At 37.1% G+C, this 22084-nt stretch overlaps 1 protein-coding gene across 3 annotated transcripts in view; it reads right to left on the bottom strand.

The window, feature by feature from the left end:
* The window catches only part of LOC100267281 (protein FORGETTER 1), a 71755-nt gene extending 50600 nt beyond the window's left edge, over positions 1-21155 (bottom strand). For all 3 annotated transcript variants that reach the window (XR_009465200.1, XM_003634768.4, XM_019217148.2), the window contains exons 1-7: positions 20544-21155; positions 8643-8708; positions 8306-8479; positions 8091-8221; positions 7807-7883; positions 6335-6516; positions 6090-6167 (exon numbers count right to left, since the gene is read on the bottom strand). Coding sequence is in view for 2 of the 3 variants with exons in the window: in XM_003634768.4 (XP_003634816.1) it covers positions 6090-6167; positions 6335-6516; positions 7807-7883; positions 8091-8221; positions 8306-8479; positions 8643-8708; positions 20544-20936 (1101 nt within the window). In the remaining variant the exon portion in view is untranslated. The remainder of the gene's footprint in view (positions 1-6089; positions 6168-6334; positions 6517-7806; positions 7884-8090; positions 8222-8305; positions 8480-8642; positions 8709-20543) is intronic.
* Positions 21156-22084: the final 929 nt, after the last annotated feature.

The raw sequence follows: 22084 nt of genomic DNA, 5'->3' as shown, positions 1-22084 counted from the left end.
TGTCAAAAGGGATTTGTTTGCTATGATCCTACATTACATCGTACACATATTTCTAGGAAAGTTGTTTTCTTTGAAAATCAACATTTCTTTCCTGTATCCTCTTCTACTGTGGTCCTCCCCTCCTTTGAGCAGCAGTTCTCAGATCTTCATCCAGTCAGTTCTCGCTTTCAACCAAGTATTGTGTATACGAGACGCTCCCACCCACAATCTCTTTCGGTGGCTCACCCGATATCTGATCTTACCACGCTCCAGATTCAGTCAATTGCAGCACCTCTAGCACCTTTAGTACGTCGCTCTCCTCGAGTGTCTGTACCTCTGAATAGGTATGGATTTCCCTCTTCCAGTTCTGACAATTCTATTTCAGCCCTTACTACTGCATTGTCCAATTTTGATATTCCCACATGCTACTCACATGCTGCCAAGCATGATTGTTAGCGACAAGCTATGCAGGAAGAAATTGCCGCTCTAGAGGCCAATCACACTTGGGGACATTGAGCCCTGCCCTCCCACTATTGTTCCTCTGGGTTGCAAATGGGTTTACTCAGTCAAGGTCCGATCTTATGGAAGTTTGGATCGTTACAAAGCTCGGCTTGTTGCACTTGGGAATAATCAGGAATATGGTGTCAATTATGAAGAGACCTTTGCTCCGGTGGCTAAAATGACTATTGTTCATACGATTCTAGCTCTTGCTGCTTCCAGTGATTGGCCACTACATCAAATGGATGTAAAAAATGTTTTTCTTCATGGGGATCTTAAAGAGTGTATTTATATGAAGTCACCCCGGGATTGTTTCCCTCTCTGACTTCACATGTGTATAAGCTTCGCCACTCTCTTTATGGTCTCAAACAGGCTCCGAGGGCCTAATTTGATAAATTCTGCACCACTTTATTACAATTTCATTCAGCCAGAGCTAGTATGGCACTTCCTTGTTTCTTCGGAAATCAGACATATGTATTGTTGTTCTTTTGGTTTATGTTGATGATATTGTGATCACTGGTTCCGATTCTGCTTTACTTAGTCAACTCAAAACTCATCTCTCCGAGTCCTTTTATATGAAAGATCTTGGGTCTCTCACATATTTTCTTGGTCTTCAGGTGCATCATAGTCCCTCTAGTATTTCCCTCAATCAACATAAGTATGCGAGTGACTTGGTAGCTACAACTGGTCTACAAGGGGCTACTTCTGTTGATACTCCCATGGAATTAAATGTCAAGCTTCGCAAAGAGGAGGGCGACTTACTTGTTGATCCCAGTTTATTCAGGAAGTTGGTGGGTAGCCTTGTTTATCTCACCATTACTAAACCGGAAATTTCTTTTGTTGTACAGCAAGTCAGCCAGTTCCTTCAGACTCCTCTTCATCTTCATTTGGTTGTTGTCCGTAGGATCGTACGCTATGTTCAAGGCACTTCTACTCGTGGCTTGTTCTTCCCTACAGGCAATTCTACTCGCCTTGCTGCTTATAGTGATGCTGATTAGGCTAGTTGTGTGGATACCCGTCACTCCATCACTGGTTGGTGTGTGTTCTTAGGTGATGCATTGATCTCTTGGAAAAGTAAGAAGTAAGACAGAGTCTCTAAGTCATCTACGGAATCTGAGTATCGGGCGATGTCTCTTGCTTGTTCTGAAATCATTTGGCTTCGAGGTTTGCTTGCGAAGTTAGATTTTTCTGAGACCGATCCTACACCTCTACATGTTGATAATACAAGTGTTATTCAGATCACGGCCAATCCTGTCTATCATGAGCGCACAAAGCATATTGAAGTGGACTGTCACTCTATCTGTGAAGCCTTTGAAGCTTGTGTTATCACTCTTCCACATATTTCCACTGACTTACAAATTGCTAATATCTTCACCAAGGCTCTCTCTCGTCATCGACATTGCTTGCTAAGTAGCGAATTGATGCTTATTGATCAACCTGCATCAATTTGAGAGGGGTTGTCAAAGGACAACTTTGCTCTCCACACTTCTTTCCTTATTTTAGTCCACAATTGTTTCATTATTTCTCCATTTATTATTCTGTACAATTAGCATACATTATTTGACATATTATAGTTTACATGTATAGGGGTAGAATCATGCGGGAATTTATTTGCTTTTATTTGCTTTCCATGTATAGCATCCTTGTAAAGTCTATATATAATATACAAAACTCAAGGTCAAGGTATTCGGCCATTCACACAATATTTTGACATCAAGGTCACTCAAATCACTCAATCCTCACAAAGAATACATAGTCAGGTATGGTAGTATTGACCATGCATGATATACTTGTATTTAGAAGAGATTTGTGTGAGATTGGAAAGGTTAAAACACAATTCAATATGTGACAAGAAAGGACTGGTTTGGTCTCACAGATAATATATGTGAACTTTATTAACTGAGATCAATATGTTAGAATCTTAGCTTTTTTTTTTTTTTGGATAGGTATGTTAGAATCTTAACTTATAAATGTGCCTATGAATACTAATGAATATTTAAACAAAGTAGAAAATTAAACATGCCCAAAACACAACATATGAGAAATCAAAGGAGAACAACACTCACCCCCTAACCCATCTCGCTTGGATTGACATCTCTAGAGGTCGCATATAAAGTAAAAAAAAAAAAAAATGTTTTATTATCAATGAAAGTTAATACATGAGTGTATGATAGGTGGTAGACATCATTTTCTAGATTGCATTGATAAGATGGGTCCTTCCAAGTTGGAGGGGTGTGTGTTTCTTTGGGATTTTTTCTTTTTCTTGCTTTCCTTTTTGTTGTCAATGTTCTATGCATACTCCCCATATGGTTAGGACCTCCTAGCTTATTTTGACCTTCGAGAAAATGGAAGGAAAACTAAACTTCTTGGTACAAACCTTAGCAAAAATATGGTTCCTTTTTCTTCTTCTTTTTTTTTTCCCTTTTTCTAATAGGAAAGTGAAAGATTTTATAAACAAATTCACTCAGTACTTGGTGGGAGAAAGCAAAAAAAAAATCACCTCTAAGAGGATACTTGGCTGGGCAAGAATCCTCTTAAGCTTCGATTTCCAAATTTGTTCCAAGTCATTAGATTATCTTTCATGCTATAGATTAATCTTCTACCAGTCCACCTTAGAATTTCAACTTTAATAAAAACTTTTATGATTTGGAGATAAGGAAATGACTAGCCTCCTCTATTCCTTGGGTCATGTGTACATATCATCTTCCTTTATAGATAAAATCCTCAATACTTTTTTTTGTCAGCTCATTTTACAAAACTCTCTCAGTTGCTCCCTCTTCTCATGTCGTAACCTCTTCTACTCCTACTATTTAATCTAAAACTCAAAAACTCCACTAAAGGTGAAGGCCTTTGCTTGGTTTGTGGCAAATGAAAGGGTGTTAATCCTAATGACATGCTTTAATTAAGAAGACCTTACAAAGCTCTCAGTTCAGATCATTGTATAATGTTTTTGAAAAATAATGAATCGACAAATCATCACTTGTTCATTGTCGTCCCATTACACTAGTTCTTTGGCAAAGATTGTTTTGTTTAGCCAATCTTAAAAGCGTTCCTCCTAAAGGTATAGTAGAAATGATGGGAATCTCTTTTAAAGGCTTTGGAAGCCTTATAAAAGCAAAGAATCTGTGACAGATGGTTGTTTTATCCTTGATATGGTTTACCTAATTAGAGAGGAATGAATGGATTTTCCAAGATAGATGGAAATTTATGGATGTCATTAGGGATTGGATTTACTTTTACTCTTCCCTTTAGGCCTTAATCACCAAATCCTTTTGCATATATCCCTTTGTTTCTCTTAATGTTGGATCGGAAGAGTGCTTGTTTCTCAAACAAGTCAATGAAGAAAGTGTTACTTGGTTGGTCACCCCCTCCATTAGGCTCGGTGAAGTTAAACTTTGATGGATATTCCTTGGGTAACCCCAGTGAAAGATGTAGCAACATGATTAGAGATCACTCTAGTACAAAGTTAAGAGTTTTCTATAAGCAAGCAAGACTGGGGTTGGCTATTAGGGCAGAGATACTAGCATGGCTAAAGGGTTTATTACAAGCTAAAGCTTTAGGCCTTTCCACCCTAATCGTAGAAGGCAATTTAGTTATTGTTATATCTTAAGTAACTAATAAGGAAAGAGGATCATGGAAGTTTGACAATTGGATGCACAAAATCATAGATGTTAGTGAGTTGCGTTGTTCCCTCACTTAGGTTCCTTGTTCAGCGAAGCCGCAAATTAAGTAGCCAAACAAGGAGCTAAGCATTTAGCCTCTGTTGTCGTAAACTTTCTTTCTCCTAGAGTGTGTTATATTTCTATTTTTTCTACCTTGATTTTTATTTCTAAGGTTGGATTTGTTCATGTTAGGTTTGACACATAGTTACTTTATAACCTTTCCTTACACATCCTTGAAGGAATGCTCATCATTTTTGTATTTATCCTTATACATCCTTCAAATACTTTTTTGTTTTTTCTCTTTGGTTAGAGGCAAAGTTGTTTATAATTGATCGCCCTCCAACTTTAGTTAGTTTTTTTTATTGGTTAGGCTCTAGTTAAGGTTGTTTTTTGACCCGACCAGGCGCTTATTTTCTTGTTCTTTTTGGTCGATTTGGTGGTGGGTGTATAGGTATTGTATATCTTGAGTCGCTCTTTTGGCGTCTCTTTTCAATAGATCTTTTCTTTACCTATCAAAAAAAAAAGATAAAGATAAATGAAGATAATTAATATATATATATATAAAGAAACCATGTGCCAAAGTACGTAGGATTATACAACATGCGTAAAAAGGCATAACCAAAATAAAAAGAACAGAGAAAACAACTCTCACTCTTAGCAAAAACCTAGCCAATTAACAAAATTAATTAAAGGCACAACACCTATATCTCCATACAACTTCATCCACAAAAACATGTTTGTAAGAAAAGAACTTTTCAAGGCTTGATCCAATTGATTCATTTCTTTCCATATAGTCTAGAAAAGGCACAGTGGAACCCTCTCTAAGGGACCATACCACCCTAAAAGAGTTTCTCTAAACATGGTAGATTACACCTAATAAACACCAAACAAAGTGAAAAGCAATAGCTAAAGAGTCCTTGTCTTGGCACAACGAAGAATGGATTCTTCTTCAACTTTATAAAGAAAGCATCTATTGTCGAAGAACCAACCTTTTCTCTAATAGGGCCCACACTTTTCCCAACTAGTTTTTCATGCAAAGAACCTTACTTTAGATGGTACCCATGGATTCCAAATTAGACTCATTGGAAAAGGAATCGAATCCCTTGATTCCAAGGCAGCATAAAAAGACTAAACAGAAAAATTATCATTCCATGAATCTATACACACTACCTTGTCCTCCCCCTCAATATTCATTGTCATTCCTCTACATTCAGCTCCCAATCATTCAAATGTCTATAAAAAAACATGGATTTTAATGACCCCTCATCTGTCTAATCCCATAAATCCACCACCTAAGCCTCTTCCGATACTGCAAAAGAACACAAACATGGGAAAGATAAACACAAAGGCTCATCCCCACACCATCTCTCCTTCCAAAACTTCACTCTCCTTTTGAAACTTCCTTCCCTACTGTCCTTTTGTTTCTTCGTTCTTCTTAGCTGTATACTTCCTATGCACTAGTGTTAGAGCTCTTCTTCATGTCCTAATGAAGTAAAGCTCCTGAGATTGGATAGATTGAAATATTCTTGGAGATTCTTCCAGCATTATTGATTCACTTCTCCTAATGATTTGGGATTTAAGATGATCAACCATCTCATGAAAGATTTGTACCTCTTTCTTAGGGAGTGCAGATGGAATATAATTAGGTCCCAGATTCCACCAATGAAGAAGATGACTTGTAGCTGCTGAGAGGGGGAGGGGGACAATTGCAAATAAAGAACTTATGGGACTTTTAACCTCCTCTAGTTAGGTTTAACCTAAGTCATGGTATTGTATTTTATTCCCTTTTTCCATTTTAGCTCTTCCTTTCTATAGTTACTCTCCCAACATTTCTCCCTTCTTTTAATTTCTTTGTTGTCTATCAGAAGATGAAACATAATCTCTACAAAGAAAAAAGCATCTCAACAACAGGCAAAATATGTCTCAACAATTCACCACCAAAAAGCAAACCTGGAGTTCAAGAACTGCCTCTCCTGTTCGTGTTGGCTGCCCTCCAGCTTCAGGTACCAAATTCTTAGCTTTGTGGCACTACAATGCAGTCATGACCGTTAGCAGCAAAACATGGAAAAGATATTGAAACCATGGGACAACTCTTGCATCAATTACATAATAATAACCTATGAAGAAAATGGAACTATGAAAGGAACTAGTAAATTACATCAAACTCATCATTTCCAAAAGAAATAAAATTGCACCTCATCAAATATAACAAGTCCATCATATCCTGATCCACACCACTGCACAAGTTGCTGCAGACGAGAGCGACCCTTTTCGGAAGATGCTATAAGACTGCTATAGGTCAAGAAAACAACTCCCTCCCTGACTCCCACAGACTTTGAATCAAGCTTAGAATAAGGCAGCTTATTCAAAGCATGCACTGCAAACAAAAGGCAATAGATCATCTTATGATTCACAGCACCCAATATATCAAGCAGGAAAGAAACAGTAAGAATAAAAGGCCTAAGATTATTCTAGTAAGGCAGCTTATTCAAAGCATGCACTGAAAACAAAAGGTAATAGATCATCTTATGATTGGCAGCACCCAACATATCAAGCATGAAAGAAACAGTGAGAATAAAAGGCATAAGATTATTCGATTAAATCTTCAAATTTCATAAGCAAAAGTTAAATCTGAGTTTCCATGCACTCTACTCTATCTGTGCAATATCCTTCTATTTCTTTTCTTTCTTACTGTTTTTCCTTTTTCTTGGCTGACCTCTAGCCCATGTTTTAAAAGGCTATAGAGGCTTACACCTCAAGGCGACACTCTACAAATTAGCCTTGAGGCTATAGCCTTAATTAAGATAACTGAAGCTTAAGCCTCACCCTACCGAGGTTTATAGCTTTGAGGCTATAGCCTCAAGGCTAATGAGGCCATCTGAAGGGTTTTTAACCTTTATGGACTTTTGGTATTTATTTCATAAGAGACCTAAGTCTCAATATTCAATGAGTTTTAATGGATTCTATCATCTATGCTTTTGTGGACTTCTGATATAGATTTCATGAATTTTGTATTGGGCCCCTAATTATTAAATCTCAATTTGTATTAGATCTCATATAATCTAATAATTGATAGATAAAAAAAGATACCAATACAATTGGTGGATGAAGAAGAGGGATGGGTTGGTATTAACACCAATGGGGAGGATAATATAATAATTGCATATGATTATATTCCTCGGAGGATCCTAATGATAGTAACAATAATGTTGAAAATTATTTGGTAGAACCATGAGAGAGATAAATTATAGGAGAGAAAAATGAATTAAATTAGAACTACTAACAATGACAAATAATTATTTTTATTGTGTGAACTTTGTCTTTTTATTTTTCAATTTTATTGTGATTTTATGAGGGTTTTTTTTTTTTTTTTTTTTTTTGATAAGTAAAAGATATGCATTAATTGTATATTATTTATTTATTTAAGTTGAGGCTTACGCCTCATTCTGCCTTGAGGCTTACATCTCACCTCATTTAGGCTAAACGCCTCAAGATCATCTTTAACCTTTTAAAACATTAACTCTAGCTATTTCTTAAAATTTTGGTATAGTGCCAAAGTCTAATCAGAATTATTATAATTCAACGATTTTCTGGATAGATTGTAAATGATAAAACAAATGTTTAACAAACATATCTATGCCAAATTAACTAAAATGTAAGTATTTACCTTCAACAGATGTTGCACCCACGTCATCCAAGTCCCTTCTTGCATCAAACTTCAAGTCTGAACCAACAGAAATCCACCTGTGTAAGGCCATCAGAGAAGGTGAAAAAGCATTACAAAACATGAGTCAACATATGACAAATTCATGCCTGGAAGCAAATGCCCTAATCACACAATAATTGGTCAAACAAAACATACACAATCAAAAATCAATAATTAATTAATTAAATAAAATACAATGAAAAGATGTGCATGCATACAGAGACTGTAATCAGCCTAAAACTTACAATGCTTTCCTCATCCCATGGTGCCAATTCTCCCATATTAACCCTGCAATTGTTCGACCTTTACCCACACCAGCCCCATCTCCAATAAAGAATCCTGCTCTAGCACCACTCTGAAGGTGATGAAGATGTCTCTGCCATGGAAAACAAAATTATCTCACAAGTGAAGGAGCATACTCAGTTATTGGCCATAAGTTCAGTTCAATTATAAAGGAAACCTGACAAGCATAGACCAATGTCTCAATTTGCAAGCATGACAAGGCATTTGAACTTTCCAGATCATCCTTGATTTTGAGATCATATGTGGGTTCCGGTGGCTGCACTGCAGATAAAGAAGACGTCTCAACAACATGATCCGGGTGAGGAGGACCAATAGACAGTTTGGGAGGGCGCTGTATTTAAACACAAACAAGCATAAATACATGAGCCATCTGAAAGAAATTTTCCATTAATCCGGCTGACAAACCAAAGCAGAGAATTGAAGTTGATAGAAGAATATAAAAAAGGCCAAAACAAAGCTTAAAACTTTGAAGTTTAAAGAAGCACAGCACTCACATAGTCTGTAAATGTTTCTCCCACCATACCACCTTCATCTTCTTCTCGCTCCACTTCAATGGCTACCTGACAGGTATCAGTGACTCAGGCTAGGACTTAGAAAGCAAAACTAACAGAGTTATAGTTAGATTCCTTTTTCTTTTTTTCTGGGAATTGGAAGGATTAAGACAGTAGGATTAATTACATTTTAGAAACTTCCTCCAAAAAATAATCCAATGAAAACATCCATAGCAAGAGTTACAAATATTGCCCATCCTTCACATGTACTTTCAATTCCTTGTCAATGAAGAGTTGTAAATATTCATACAATCAACTGCAGCATAGCAAGAGTAACCAATAAAACAAATTTAATGTTGCAAATGTACCAAAAGTTAAGGCATTAGTACCTCCCAATTTAATTAATATCCAAGCATACTTTGGCATTGGTAACCCCTAATTAATCCACAGTACAAACAAAGATCCCTGCTCTAATTCTTGTCCATGAGTCCTTAACCTTTATTTCGTTATGAGTCAAATGTTCCTAGAAGTGCATTTTTTGATAAGAAAAGACATTTCACTTGAAAAAAGAAAGGATGAGTAGACCTCAATAACAGCAAATGAAAATCAAAAGAAAACCAACCAACAACCACATAAGCTCTCAGAAGGATAATTATTTTCCCTAAAAGAGTTATAGACAGAAAGTTCCCTCCAGATTAGCCGATCTAGGCAACTAAAAGAGGCCAAAAGTCCATGTCAGAAATGTAAAATATCCCTAATCAAATGATCATACTGCCAATGACCCACTGACCAAGCTAAACTGGAAAGTTACAACCAAAGAGCTTCTTTTGATATGAAGATGTGTCTAATAACAACTACTTGGAGAAAAACGATAACCACATGTCCTAGTGATCTTTAATGATTCCCACTTGAACTTGAGTTTAAGTAGGGCTGAAACTCAGTCAAGCCCCCTGACCCAGTCCAACTTTCAGGTGGAATTTGTAAAATTTGTTTCCTTTTACATCAAGTTGGGTTTTGGTTGGAAAAGAAAAGAAAAGGAAAAAAAAAGAAAAACAAACTGGCCTCAATTTGAGTGGAGCACAGAAAGAGGATGTGTGCAACCCAATCCTTAGTCGTTACTTTGTTATAATTTTCAACCATTACTTTACTAGCAAATGGACAACAAACATCTATGCAAAAAAAAAAAAAACCCTAAGAACTCTCTTTCCTCTCTCCTCTCTTTGAGTTCCACCACCATTATCAATATCCTTTGTATTGCCATTCACCACTCTATTTTTTTTTTATAAGTAAATGCAATTGTATTAAGAAAGCCAAAAAAATACACCTAAAAGCATACACGAAGTATACATGGCCAAAATGCTAAAAAAGAGAAGGAAAACACAAAAAACCACCAACTTATTTACACCCCAACCAATCAATGAAATCAAGTAAAGACTCACCATTCTATATTGTCATGTATCTTGATCACCACCGTTTCTATAAGAAAATGAAATAAATATATAGAGTGCCATAACAAAGGGCACAACCTTGGTTTATGTACTTGTACAAGGAAAACATGTTCTCACCATAAGCATTGTCATTCACTAATTACCATTTGTTGTTATTACTTTTTTTTATCAAAAACAAGAGATGTATTAATTACATGTAAAGAGTTCACGAGAAAGATAAGGAATCCTCCCTACAAATACACAAACCTAATCTAAACACTAAAAACCTCCACTATACAAGGAGATTTTTACAAAAACGATATATTACAAAAGAATGTACAAGGAATTCACCTCATAAAAAAGGGGCTAGGCTCCTTTCATTATTGGCCCTACCCTAGTGGTGTATGTTAGATAGTGTACAGTTATTTAGGTTATTTACTTTTCCTTCTCCTTTTCTTTCCTTATTGTATTGTAGGTCTCACTAACATGTATATATATACCCAAGTCCAATGTGTATTATTAACAGTTTTTTAATAACAATAATTAGGGATTCTCCCTTTTCTTTCTTTTCACATGGTATCAGAGCCTAGGGAGAAAAAAAAACCGTAATTATTTTTTGTTTATCCGTGAATCCATTCTGGGAAATCTTTCAGTGACCGTGTTTCATTCCGATCACCTTTCCCATCTCGTAAAGCTTTCCGATCAACCGTATAGCCATCAAAAAACCCTCACCGCCGGCAACCTTTTTTCGATGACCTTTTTCCGACGAAGTCCTTTTCCGACACCGACCATACCATCAGGTGCGCAAGGAGGAGATCTTCAAGTTTTGTCAAGGCACCGGAGGGAGATTTTTAACCACACGCCGGCCATGCGTGTTTCTTCTCCGGCGTCCTGAACCTCACGCGCCGGCGCGTGAGGGTGCATGGAGCACTTTCCGGCCACGCGCTTCCACCTCCAGCCTCTCCTGACGCCGTCTAGACACCCTCCATCTATGCTTGTCCCTTCCGAGCCCTGCAAGTGCATTTTTTTGGGGTTTTTTGTCTATGTTGGCCCTCTAAACAGCCTTTCCGGCGACCTCCGGTGACTTCCTCTCCACCCCGAGCCCTGCATGTGTCTTAGGAAGTGTTCTTCTACCCTTCCAGTAGTGCCACATTTGTTTTTCTTTACTATTTGGTCTCTCACAGCCGCGGATCCTCGGTTTTTCTTCTTTCAGCCGCGATCTGAAGCCGTATTAAGGCTCTCTTCAATCCAAATATATTTCGTTCTCCAGATAAGTAGATATGACTACTAAAAGTTCCATTTTTTCCTCTATCATATCTGGATCTCCTATGATTACTTCGGAGAAATTGGTTGGTAGTGAAAATTATTTGTCCTGATCTGCCTCTGTGGAGCTTTGGTTTATGGGTCAAGGTTATGAGGATCACCTTGTTACGCAAGAGGCGAATATCCCTGAGGTTGACAGAGTACAATGGAGGAAGATAGATGCACAGTTATGTAGTGTGTTATCGCAATCAGTTGATCCTAAGATTCTGCTTCATCTTTGGGCCTACAAAAAATGCTTTAAATTTTGGAATCAGGCGAAAGGGTTATACACGAATGACATACCGATTTACAGTCTAACATACTGATTTCTTCGATATATCAAAAGCACACCAGGCCAAGGTGTGTTGTACGAGAACAGAGGTCATACCCAGGTTGTTGGTTACACAGATGCAGATTGGGCTGACTCACCCACAGATAGACGTTCCACTTCCGGGTATTGTGTTTTTATTGGAGGTAACCTAATATCCTGGAAGAGTAAGAAACAAGATGTAGTGGCCAGATCTAGTGCTGAAGCCGAGTATCGAGCTATGGCTCTGGCAACATGTGAACTCATATGGCTGAAACATCTTCTTCGAGAGTTGAGATTTGGAAAGGATAAACAGATGAAGCTCATCTGTGACAACCAAGCCGCTTTGCATATTGCATCCAATCCAGTCTTCCATGAAAAGACCAAACACATTGAAGTTGACTGTCACTTCATTAGAGAGAAGATCGCATCAGGATGTGTGGCGACTAGTTTTATTAATTCAAATGATCAACTAGCAGATATTTTTACTAAATTTCTCAGAGGTCCTAGAATTAAATACATTTGTAACAAGCTTGGTGCATATAACATATATGCTCCAGCTTGAGGGGGAGTGTTAGATAGTGTACAGTTATTTAGGTTATTTACTTTTCCTTTTCCTTTTCTTTCCTTATTGTATTGTGGGTCCCACTAACATGTATATATATACCCAAGTCCAATGTGTATTATTAACAGTTTTTCAATAACAATAATTAGGGATTCTCCATTTTCTCTCTTTTCACAGTGTACATGCCAAATGCCAATTGACCTTAAGGACATTCATCGGAATGCCTTTAAAATCATCAATACAAAAGGCCCAAAAAGAAGTGAAGAAATGAAATAAATCCCATAAAATCTCTAAGTCCTCCATTTGTCCTCAAAGATCCTAGCATTCCTCTCTTGCCACATAATCCAAATCAAAGTGAGACAAGCAATACTCCAAAGGGTCTTGCCTCTAGTGGAATTCCCAAAACCCATATAAGAGATAGTCATCATGTCACAATAACTCCTAGGCTGAACACACACCATCCCTGCCAATATGAATAGCTTGTGCCACAACCCCAAAATAAATAGACAATGTAGAAACAGATGGTCACTCATCTCTCCACTCCCCCTACATAGTATGCACCATTTGTTGTTCTTACTTCTCTCTTAGGTTTTTCTATTTCTCATTCAGCCCTCAAAACCCGCACTGTCAAACAACCTCATTTCTATCACCAGCACCACCACTGTTTGTTATCAACATTGCTATTCATGATTGTCATCTCTATTGAGTGTTGTTGTTTATCGTCAAGCAATCACATCCAACCCTCTCTATGTTTTTTCCTCTCTAGTTTGCTTCTCTTTTAGTGTAACCTATACCACTAAATCATCTTGAAACCAATCAAGCCTAATTTGAGCTCCTAAAATAAGCTCAAGTTTGGCATTTGGAGTTGTAGATTGGGTTAGGCTAAGTTGGGATAAGCTCAAAAAATTCAGTCCAACTTTGACTTTTAACTTGAATAAACCTACCCAAGTTGTGATCTATGTTTAGGGCCCTTCCTAAAAGGGGAGGAATTCATTACCTCAGTATAGGCTCTCCTATAGCTCCTCAAAAAAAATACAGCCTAATCCATCAAATTAATGCTGAAAGGAGTCCCAAGAACTCTTTAGTCACCAACACCAACATAAAGAGGTGAAAAGAGAATCTTATCCTAGACTCCATCCATCGGACCTCGTGGACTCAAAGATCCTAGCATTGACCCAAAGCTTTTCTATAATTCTTAGATAGTTTTCTTTCTTCTTTTTTTTTTTTATCTTTCGAGGGGGTGTAGGCAAAAGGAGAAAATATATATTAAAAGTGCCTAAGCAAATGGCACAATGAAGATGTATAAATTTTTCACCAAAAGAGGCACACAAGAGGAAGAGAGAAGAACAAAAGCAAACTGTCTCTCCTTACTTTGAGCTGTCAATCTATAGAGCCTATCATGGTCAAGGAATGATCATATATATACAATTTGGCCCTGGATCCAAATTTCAAAGGGAATTACACAAGCTAAAGTGCTCTATCAACTATGATTTGGCGTTAGGAAAAGGGAGTAGGAGTGGGAAAAGCTCTCAGATCGCAGAGGGTGGACCTTGTTTGCTTGCAGATTCTTGAAATGGGGCAATGTGGAAGCTAAGGGTCAAGTAGGGCATATTCTAGTTTTTTAGGACTGTAGGATGCTGAAAATTCTGGATATGGAAGTAAGGCATTCTCTCTTTCACATCAGTTTAAGAACTACAAGGATAATTTTGTTTAGGTGTTTTTTGGACTGTATGGGCCGGTCTTTAATAGAGAAAGAGAGGTGATGTGGTTAGAACTAGGCAATATTAGGTGGAGTGAACTCTGGTGTATTAGAGGGGATTTCAATGTCATCAAATTCCCGAGGGAAGAGAAAAATTGCTTGAGAAACTCAGCTGCAAGGAGGCATATTGTGGAAATCATTTATGAGCTTCAATTGAGGGATCTTCCTCTTGCAGGGGGCTTTTTACTTTATGTGGAGGCCATAATAATCGGTCCTCTACTAGGCTGAATCATTTCCTTGCTTCAAAAGTGTGGGAGAGCCATTTCAAATGTCTAACCCAAAGTGTGTTACCTAAACCTGCTTCTAAACATGCCCCTATTTTATTAGATGTAGGAGGGATAGGGAGTGGAAAAACGCTTTTTTGTTTTGAAAAAGTGGTTGAAAGTGGAAGGTTTTAAAAGTTAGAAGATAGTGGGAAGGCTACAATTTTAGTGGTTTAGCCACATCCTAGCTAATAAACTCTAGGCATTGAAGCCGATTTTGAAAGTTTGGAATAGAGAGGTGGTGGGGTATGTTTCCACTAATGAAGCTACAACTCTCAACCAGATTGGATTCTGGGATGCAAAAGAAAGGAAATTGAGTCTTTCAAAAGAGGAGAGCAAGGCCAAGTGAGCTATTGTGGAAGAGTTCACAAAGTGGGTAGTAATGGAAGAGATCTCTTAAGGCAAAAATCAAGAGAATTGTGGTTGAAAGAACATAAAAAATCTAAATTCTTTCACAAATCGGCAAATGCCTAGAGAAGGAATTATTTGGCTTTAAATAAAGTGAACGAGGGAAGGCTTTCTAAGGAAGTAGAGGTAAAGGAAGGGGTGATCAATGCTTTTCGGAATATTTTGCCCAAGTCAAAGGATTAGAGATCGAGAATTAGTGGGATGTCTTTCTTCTCATTAGGCAGCAAAGATTAAAGGGTCTTAAGAGACCTTTCCCTGAGGAAGAGGTTCTCCCAACTCTTTCCACCCTGAGAAAGGATAAAGCCCAAGGTTTGGATGTTTTTTCTTTGGCATTTATTGGGACTTTGTTAAGAACAATGTAATGGCTTTTTTTTTTTTTTTTTTTTTGCAAAGTTCAATGGGTTAAAAGGGGGAGCAAAAAGTTTGAAAGACTTATGCTCTATCAGTTTGGTGGGAGAACTTTACAAGCTCCTAACTGTCTTGGCTAATAAACTAAATAAAGTGGTAGAAAAAGTAGTATCCAATTTTCAGCATGCGTTTGCTGAAGGGAGACAAATTTTAGATGCAATGATCATAGCAAATGAAAACTTTAACTCAAGGCTAAAAGGTTTGGAGAGTGGGATAATTTCTAAGATGGATATTGTGAAGACTTATGATCATGTGAATTGGGACTTTTTGCCAATAGTTATGGAAAAAATGTGATTTAGTGCTAAGTAGATAAGATGCATGAGGTAATGTATCTCTTTGGCTGGCTTCTCAGTTTTGATTAATGGGGGACCCCAGCAAGCTTCTTCCAGAGCTCTAGAGGCTTAAGACCAAGCGACCCTCTTTCCTCTTTATCTTTTCATTACAGCAATGGAGATGGTCTCCTACATACTAAAAAGGCTAAGGAATGAGGTTTTATAAAGGGTTTTGGACTAGTGGGAGAGGAGAAAAGGGTATGGAAGTGTCCCATCATTTCTTTGTTGATAATATTCTTTGTGATTCCAACAAGGAGCATATAGAGTACTTGACTTGGGCTTCATGTGGTTTGAAGCAATCTCAAGTTTAAAAATTAATATAGAAAAGTTTAGAAAAGAGTGTGTTGATCCCAATGGAACAGGTTACTGATTCAGAGGAGCTAGCTAGGGTGCTAGGTTGCAGAATCTGTTCCTTACCCACCACCTACTTAGGCCTCCTTTTGGGATCTCCCTTCAAATCATTACAAGTTTCGGATGTAGTGCAGGAAAGATTTCAAAAACAACTCGCTATGTGGAAAGAACTTGCTATGTGAAAGAGATAGCACTTGTCAAAAGGAGGAAAAATGATTTTTGGTTACAAGCGCCCTTTCTAGCTTACCAATTTGCTTCATGTCTTTATTTGTTATCCTAAGCAAGGTGAGCTTAAGATTGAAAAAGATTCAAAGAGACTTCCTACAAGAGGAGGTGAGCCTCAAAGAAGGCCTCATCTAATGAACTGGTTAACAGCATGCATGGAGAAAAAGAGCGAGGATTTGGGCATAAGAAATTTATCAATTCTAAACAAGGCACTCCTTGGAAAGTGGTGTTGGAGATTTGCATTTGATTATATTCCCTTTGGAAGCATGTGATTATAGAGAAGTAAGGGGTAGAAAAGGGGGTGTTGATGTTCAAGAGCTTTAAGGGATGGTTATGGAAGGCTTTCAGAAGTGGGTGGGAGGGGCTTTAATAAAAGGGTTAGGTTTAAGTTGGGAAGTAGTAGGAAGGTGAAATTTTGGATGGGTGGTGTGGTGATAAGTCCCTAGAAGAGGCCTTTCCTGAGTTGTTCTCTATGGCCTCTACAAAAGATGCTTGAGTTTACTAATTGTGGGAGCAAAGAGGCAAGGGAGGTTGTTAGAATCCTTTGTTCATAAGACAAAATAATGACTAGGAGCTGGGAGAGGTGAAGGCACTTTTAAGGAGATTGCAAGGGCAGATGATTGGAAGGGATGTAGAGGATACCATGGTTTGGCGAGTTTCAAAGACTGAAAAACTTACAAGTTACAATTAAATCCTTTTTATTCCACCTTAACAAGTTATAGAATGGAGGAGTTTCCATCTAGCATGTGTGGCCCTTAGGTCCTAGTGACGGTCAATCTGTTTGGTTAGGAAGCCTCTTGGTAAGAACTTTGACTTTGAATCACCTAAAAAGGAGAGGTTAGAGGTTGTCAAGCAGGTGTTATTTGTATAAAAAGGGGACAAAGAAGTAGCGGATCATATCCTTCTTCATTATTACAAAGCAGCCATGTTATGGCAATTAATTTACGCTCTATTTGGTGTTGAATGGCTAATGTTATCCTTAATCAAGAATGTCCTTCTAAGCTGGCATGGATTCTTTTTTTCTTTTTTTTTTTGTTTTATTTTTTTTTGGGGGGGTGGGGGGGGGACGCATTCTAAGTTTGCATGGATTCATTGTAGAGAAGAAGAGAAAGAAAGTATAAAGAGCAACTCCTTTATGTTTATTTTGAACTATATGGAAGAAGAGAAACATGAGAGATTTCAAAAACATCAAAAATACAAATCAAGCAATTAAACAATCCTTTATATACAATTTTTAGGAATGGGTTAAGGTGCACATAGGAGAATGTTCCTTGCCTTTGATGGATTTTATTAATTAGTCGAACTCTGAACAAGACAAGAGTGGTGTTTCTTGTGCCCCCTCTACTTCTTTTGGCCTTAGACGCCTTGTATACCCATGTATACTTTTTTGCGCCTTTTGGTAGGCACTTATAATATAATTCTTCTTTACCTAACAAAATTTATATGTATATAGTCTAACCCATTCCAAAAAAAGTATTCATAAAAGAGAGTTTAATTGTTTGTTTTGATTGTTCCAAGTCCTCAAAGACTCTTTTGTTCATTTCCTTCCACAACATCTAAAATAGACACAAAGGAGTTACCCTCCAAGCTTTTTTGTATTTCTTTCCCATGAAAGATCCATGTCAACTCAATAGAGGTCCTCTTACTATAGAGTGAATTACCCACCATATATCAAACAGAGAGAACGCCAGTTGTCACAAGATACTTACTTTAGGGCAATGTAGGAGCAAATGATCCATTGATTCTTCTTCTATTTTAGACATATAGCATCTACTTGACATTATCCTTCCCTTTCTTTTAAGTTGATCAATCGCCAAAATTAGTCCTCATATTGCTTCCCATGCAAGCCTAGGAATTCCACGCTATTCTTATGGAAAAGGCCTTCTTCTTCCTTAAACTCAGGAGTCATACAAGGATTTGACAGAGAACTAGCCACACTTGGACTTTTTTCACCCCACCCTATCATTCTCATCTCTCTTAACCAAACTCATATGCAGGTTCTAAAAAACTGTTGTCACTCCTCCGAGCTCCTAATCATGGAACTGTCTTAACAAGTGTGGGATCCACCAACCTCTTTACCTAACTTGCTTCCAAGCCTCTGCTACCATAAATCCTTAGTTGTGGCTATAGAAAATAATGACGAAAATGTCTCCTCTAAAGATAAGTGTCCACACCATCTATCATTCCTTCTTTCATTGTCAATCATTAAATGAGAACTGCCCTTGATAGATTCCACCCAATTCTAATTACCTTCCACACCCACCCCATAACCATCTCTCACAACCCTTGAACACCATCCCCCTTCTTCTTTCTCAAACTTTTAAGCTATAACACATTTCCATAGGGAATCCCTCTCAATTATGAATCTCCAAATCCACTTGCCAAAGAAAACCTTATTTAGAGCAAAGAGATTTCCAATGTTAAGGCCCTCATACTTTTTTCCAAGCAAACCATAGACTAATTTACCATATGAGGATTTTTTCCAAACTCAACCCCATCCCAAAGAAGTTTCTTTGGATCTACTCCAATCTTAAACTCGCTTTCTTGGGATAACGAATAGAGACATCAAATAAACAAGAAGATTACATAATGGACTTCTGATCAAGGTGAGTCTCCCTCCCTTAGGGATAAATATTGTCACTTCCACATAATTAGCCTTCTTTGATATCTCTCCTCCATCATGTCTCAGACCCTTATTGAATTAAAAGAAGCTCCTAAGGGTAGGCCAAAGTAAGGCTTGAGGATTATAAATTCCTAGATAGTTAAAAAACAATTATACATTAATGGCCCTTCTCAACTTTGGATAGAGCCTAATATTAAGGTTTCAGGTATTAAACAAATATGCACTATAATAATTTCTTTTTATCAAAAAACAACAAATGTATTAAATTAAGGATAAAGAAATACAATACGCCCTATAGTAATTTCAATCATACACTTTTAGTCTTTCAATTGTGCTTCAAGTTGTAATTAAATTTAACTACATTTTGAATGTTGAACCTCTAGATAGTGATAAATGATAAAGACGCAAAAATTACCTAAGAACAATGCAAAAATTACCTAAGAACACTATGATGATTGATGTCAACAACCACCTTTTCTCCGACAAGTGCAAACAATCCATGTGGTGATTTGAGCCATGGTAAGAAACTACTTGCTCACAAGATAGAGAAGGTCATATCACATAGGTTGTACCTCCATTGGGTGTGAAAATGCACAAGATATTTATTTTTTTCCTTTTATAGGCAAAGATCAATTCTATTAAAAGCAACTAGCAAAAAAGGGTACACAAAAGTATACATGGTGTATAGAAAGACAACAAAAGGCCAAACAAAGCAAAGAGAGACCAAAAACAATACTCTCTCTTTACTTAGAGCTCAACCAATCAATGAAGTCTAAATGGGACATTGAGCAATAACCTATATAGACTCTCACCCACACTAAGAAATTATACATAGAGAATTGTTGGGACATTTATATGCACAAGAAAATCACTTCATACAAATATGATATTAGGAGAGAAGAGATATAAGAGGGAAAACAAATGCGAGAAACCGAAGTTCTTTGGGAATACTAATAGGATGGATTGTAAAAATGATCTTCAGTTGATTCAAGCTATCTAAGATAGCCTTTGATATCATGAGAGAGGAGGAAAGAGAAGATTAATGACATGCATGATATGTTTGAGGCTATTTTTTGGGGAGTATTTACTTTTGGTATTTTACCAGGAGTGGATGAGGTTTAGCAAAGGTTCCTGGAGACATCTAACTATTCCATTCAGTCCCATTACTGTCATTATGAGACAAGTGATATTTGGACAAGAAAACAACAATCCAGGCTTTAATGTAAATTCTTCTTCTCTCTTTTTTGCTTTTATATTCTAGGGTTTTTACACAAGTTGAATGAGTATATCCAAACTCATTTATCTATTGGACTGGTTTAACTACAGCCATGTCCAAAATCATTTACAATGTAATTCTAGTTAGGTCAATAAATAAATGCATCAGTTAATGCTTGCCACCCTTTATGAGTGAGTATAAATTCAACTATTCATTTACAGTCCATCAATTGACCAAGGGTCCTTTCATTTTCATTTTTACTTTTACGAAATGGTACTACTTGACTTTAGGCCACTCATATCCCTCCGTACTAGGCATAATCATCTCCCCTCTTGGGCCTCATAAAATGTGACTGAGTTGGAGAAAAAGATGTAGGCAGGAAACTATTTATGGAAGGCTTCCGCATTATGCTTTTCTCCAAGCTCCATAGCATCCTTGGACACTTGTCAACCTCCATTCTGTTACAAAATCGATTTATAACAGCAACAAATAGCCAACACCAAATCACCAAAAACTCCAGCTAAGACTCCATTGGCATTGCTTTTGCACAATGTTGCCAATGAAGTTCATGCCATAAGATGCAAAATTCAATAGCCCTAAACCATAATTCCAAATTGTATTTCATTTTATATGATTTATAGGCAACCAAGGCAATCAAACACCGCGTTAGGGAGTTCCAAAGGCAACAAATTAAACAGAGAAAGAGAGTAACGGAGACCTCATTCACTTCCTCGGGAGGAGGGCGTGGAGGGAAGAACTGCTTGAGCTTAGAAACATCGACGGCGAGGTCAATCCCACACTGCGGACATGCAAACCTAGAGAGACCATGCGGAACATTAAGTATCGCCTTGCAGTGAGCGCAGGGAAGCTGGATCTTGGTAGGATCGATGCCGTGAGCCGGCACCGGCGGGAGGTGGGTTCTGCTCACCAGCTCTGGCGGCAACATCTGCGGCAATTGGCACGTAGGGCACACGAACTCCGTCAGCCCGGCTCCCACCGTCAAGATCATGCGGCATCCCGCGCACCGGACTTGGCATCCTCCACCACCTCCGCCTCCCATCAGCGGTGGCGCCGGCGGTGTTAGAGGTGGTGGCACCGATGGCTGCCCCATTTCTCCCAACCACAGCTTCTCCAGATATCGCTCCGATTGTGGAACTGCGCTACAAGCGACCGTTGGTGGATTCTAGGGTTAAAGTATGGAAGGTTTTGGGTTTCTCCCCTTTCTCGCTCTTTCTCTCCAAATTTTCTCGAGAAAACAAAGAGGCCCCCAATTTCCTCGGACGTTAAATTTGATCGTTCTAGCCTTTTGGCCTTCAGTTCCACTCGGCCTGAGGAATAGCACGTGCCATACGCGTTCCTGAATATATATAATTTTTTCCCCTTTCCCAAATTTACGAAATATAACGACAAAATAAAAGAAAAAATATTACATTTATATTTGATTAATGATAGGATAGCATAAGTTATCTACTTTTTTTTTTTACCCTTTCCACATAGAATATATTAATTTCATGTTAAAATATGGGCTAATCTCATATATCATAAATTTATTTTTTATCAAATTTTTTATTTTTTTATATACTCGTTTTATAAAATAAATAAAAAATTGTTATAAATTATAATAATAAAAAATTATTATAAATCATATTTAAACAATAAAAATAATATATATTTTATATTAATTTTATTTATTTTACAAATTATATAAATATAATATATCACATTGGATATACTATCTTAAAATATCTTATTTATAAGATATGTTAATTTAATAATATCATATCTCATTGAAAATCATATCCTATCCAATGATGATGTATATCATATTTATTGAAAATCATGTTTACAAGATTTTATATTATTAGATGTCTAGAATAAATATTTTTTATTCAATAAGATATAATATCCTTAAATAGACATATCATATTTTATCTTATCCTGTCAACCGAACATAGTCTTTTTGTTTTATCATGTTAGAGTAATATAAGCAAATTTCTAATATAAATGATAATTTTTTCGACTTGCTTTGAAATCCCAAATACATTAAATAAAATTTATTTCTTTCCCATTCAATTAAATCAATTTTAAGTATCTTTTAAAAAAAATATTACCAAAGTAAAAAAAAAAAAAATTGTGTATGAATATTAACATATGTATAAAGATCTAGCAAGAAACCAATACCTAAGGGTGGTAGCAGTCTAAGATCAACAAAGAAAAAACACAAAATTTAACAAAATAAAACACCATGGAGGATAAATA

The sequence above is a fragment of the Vitis vinifera genome, chromosome 19, assembly GCF_030704535.1.
Source record: "Vitis vinifera cultivar Pinot Noir 40024 chromosome 19, ASM3070453v1".
Lineage (NCBI taxonomy): Eukaryota > Viridiplantae > Streptophyta > Magnoliopsida > Vitales > Vitaceae > Vitis > Vitis vinifera.
This window is presented reverse-complemented; position numbering and strand designations above follow the sequence as displayed.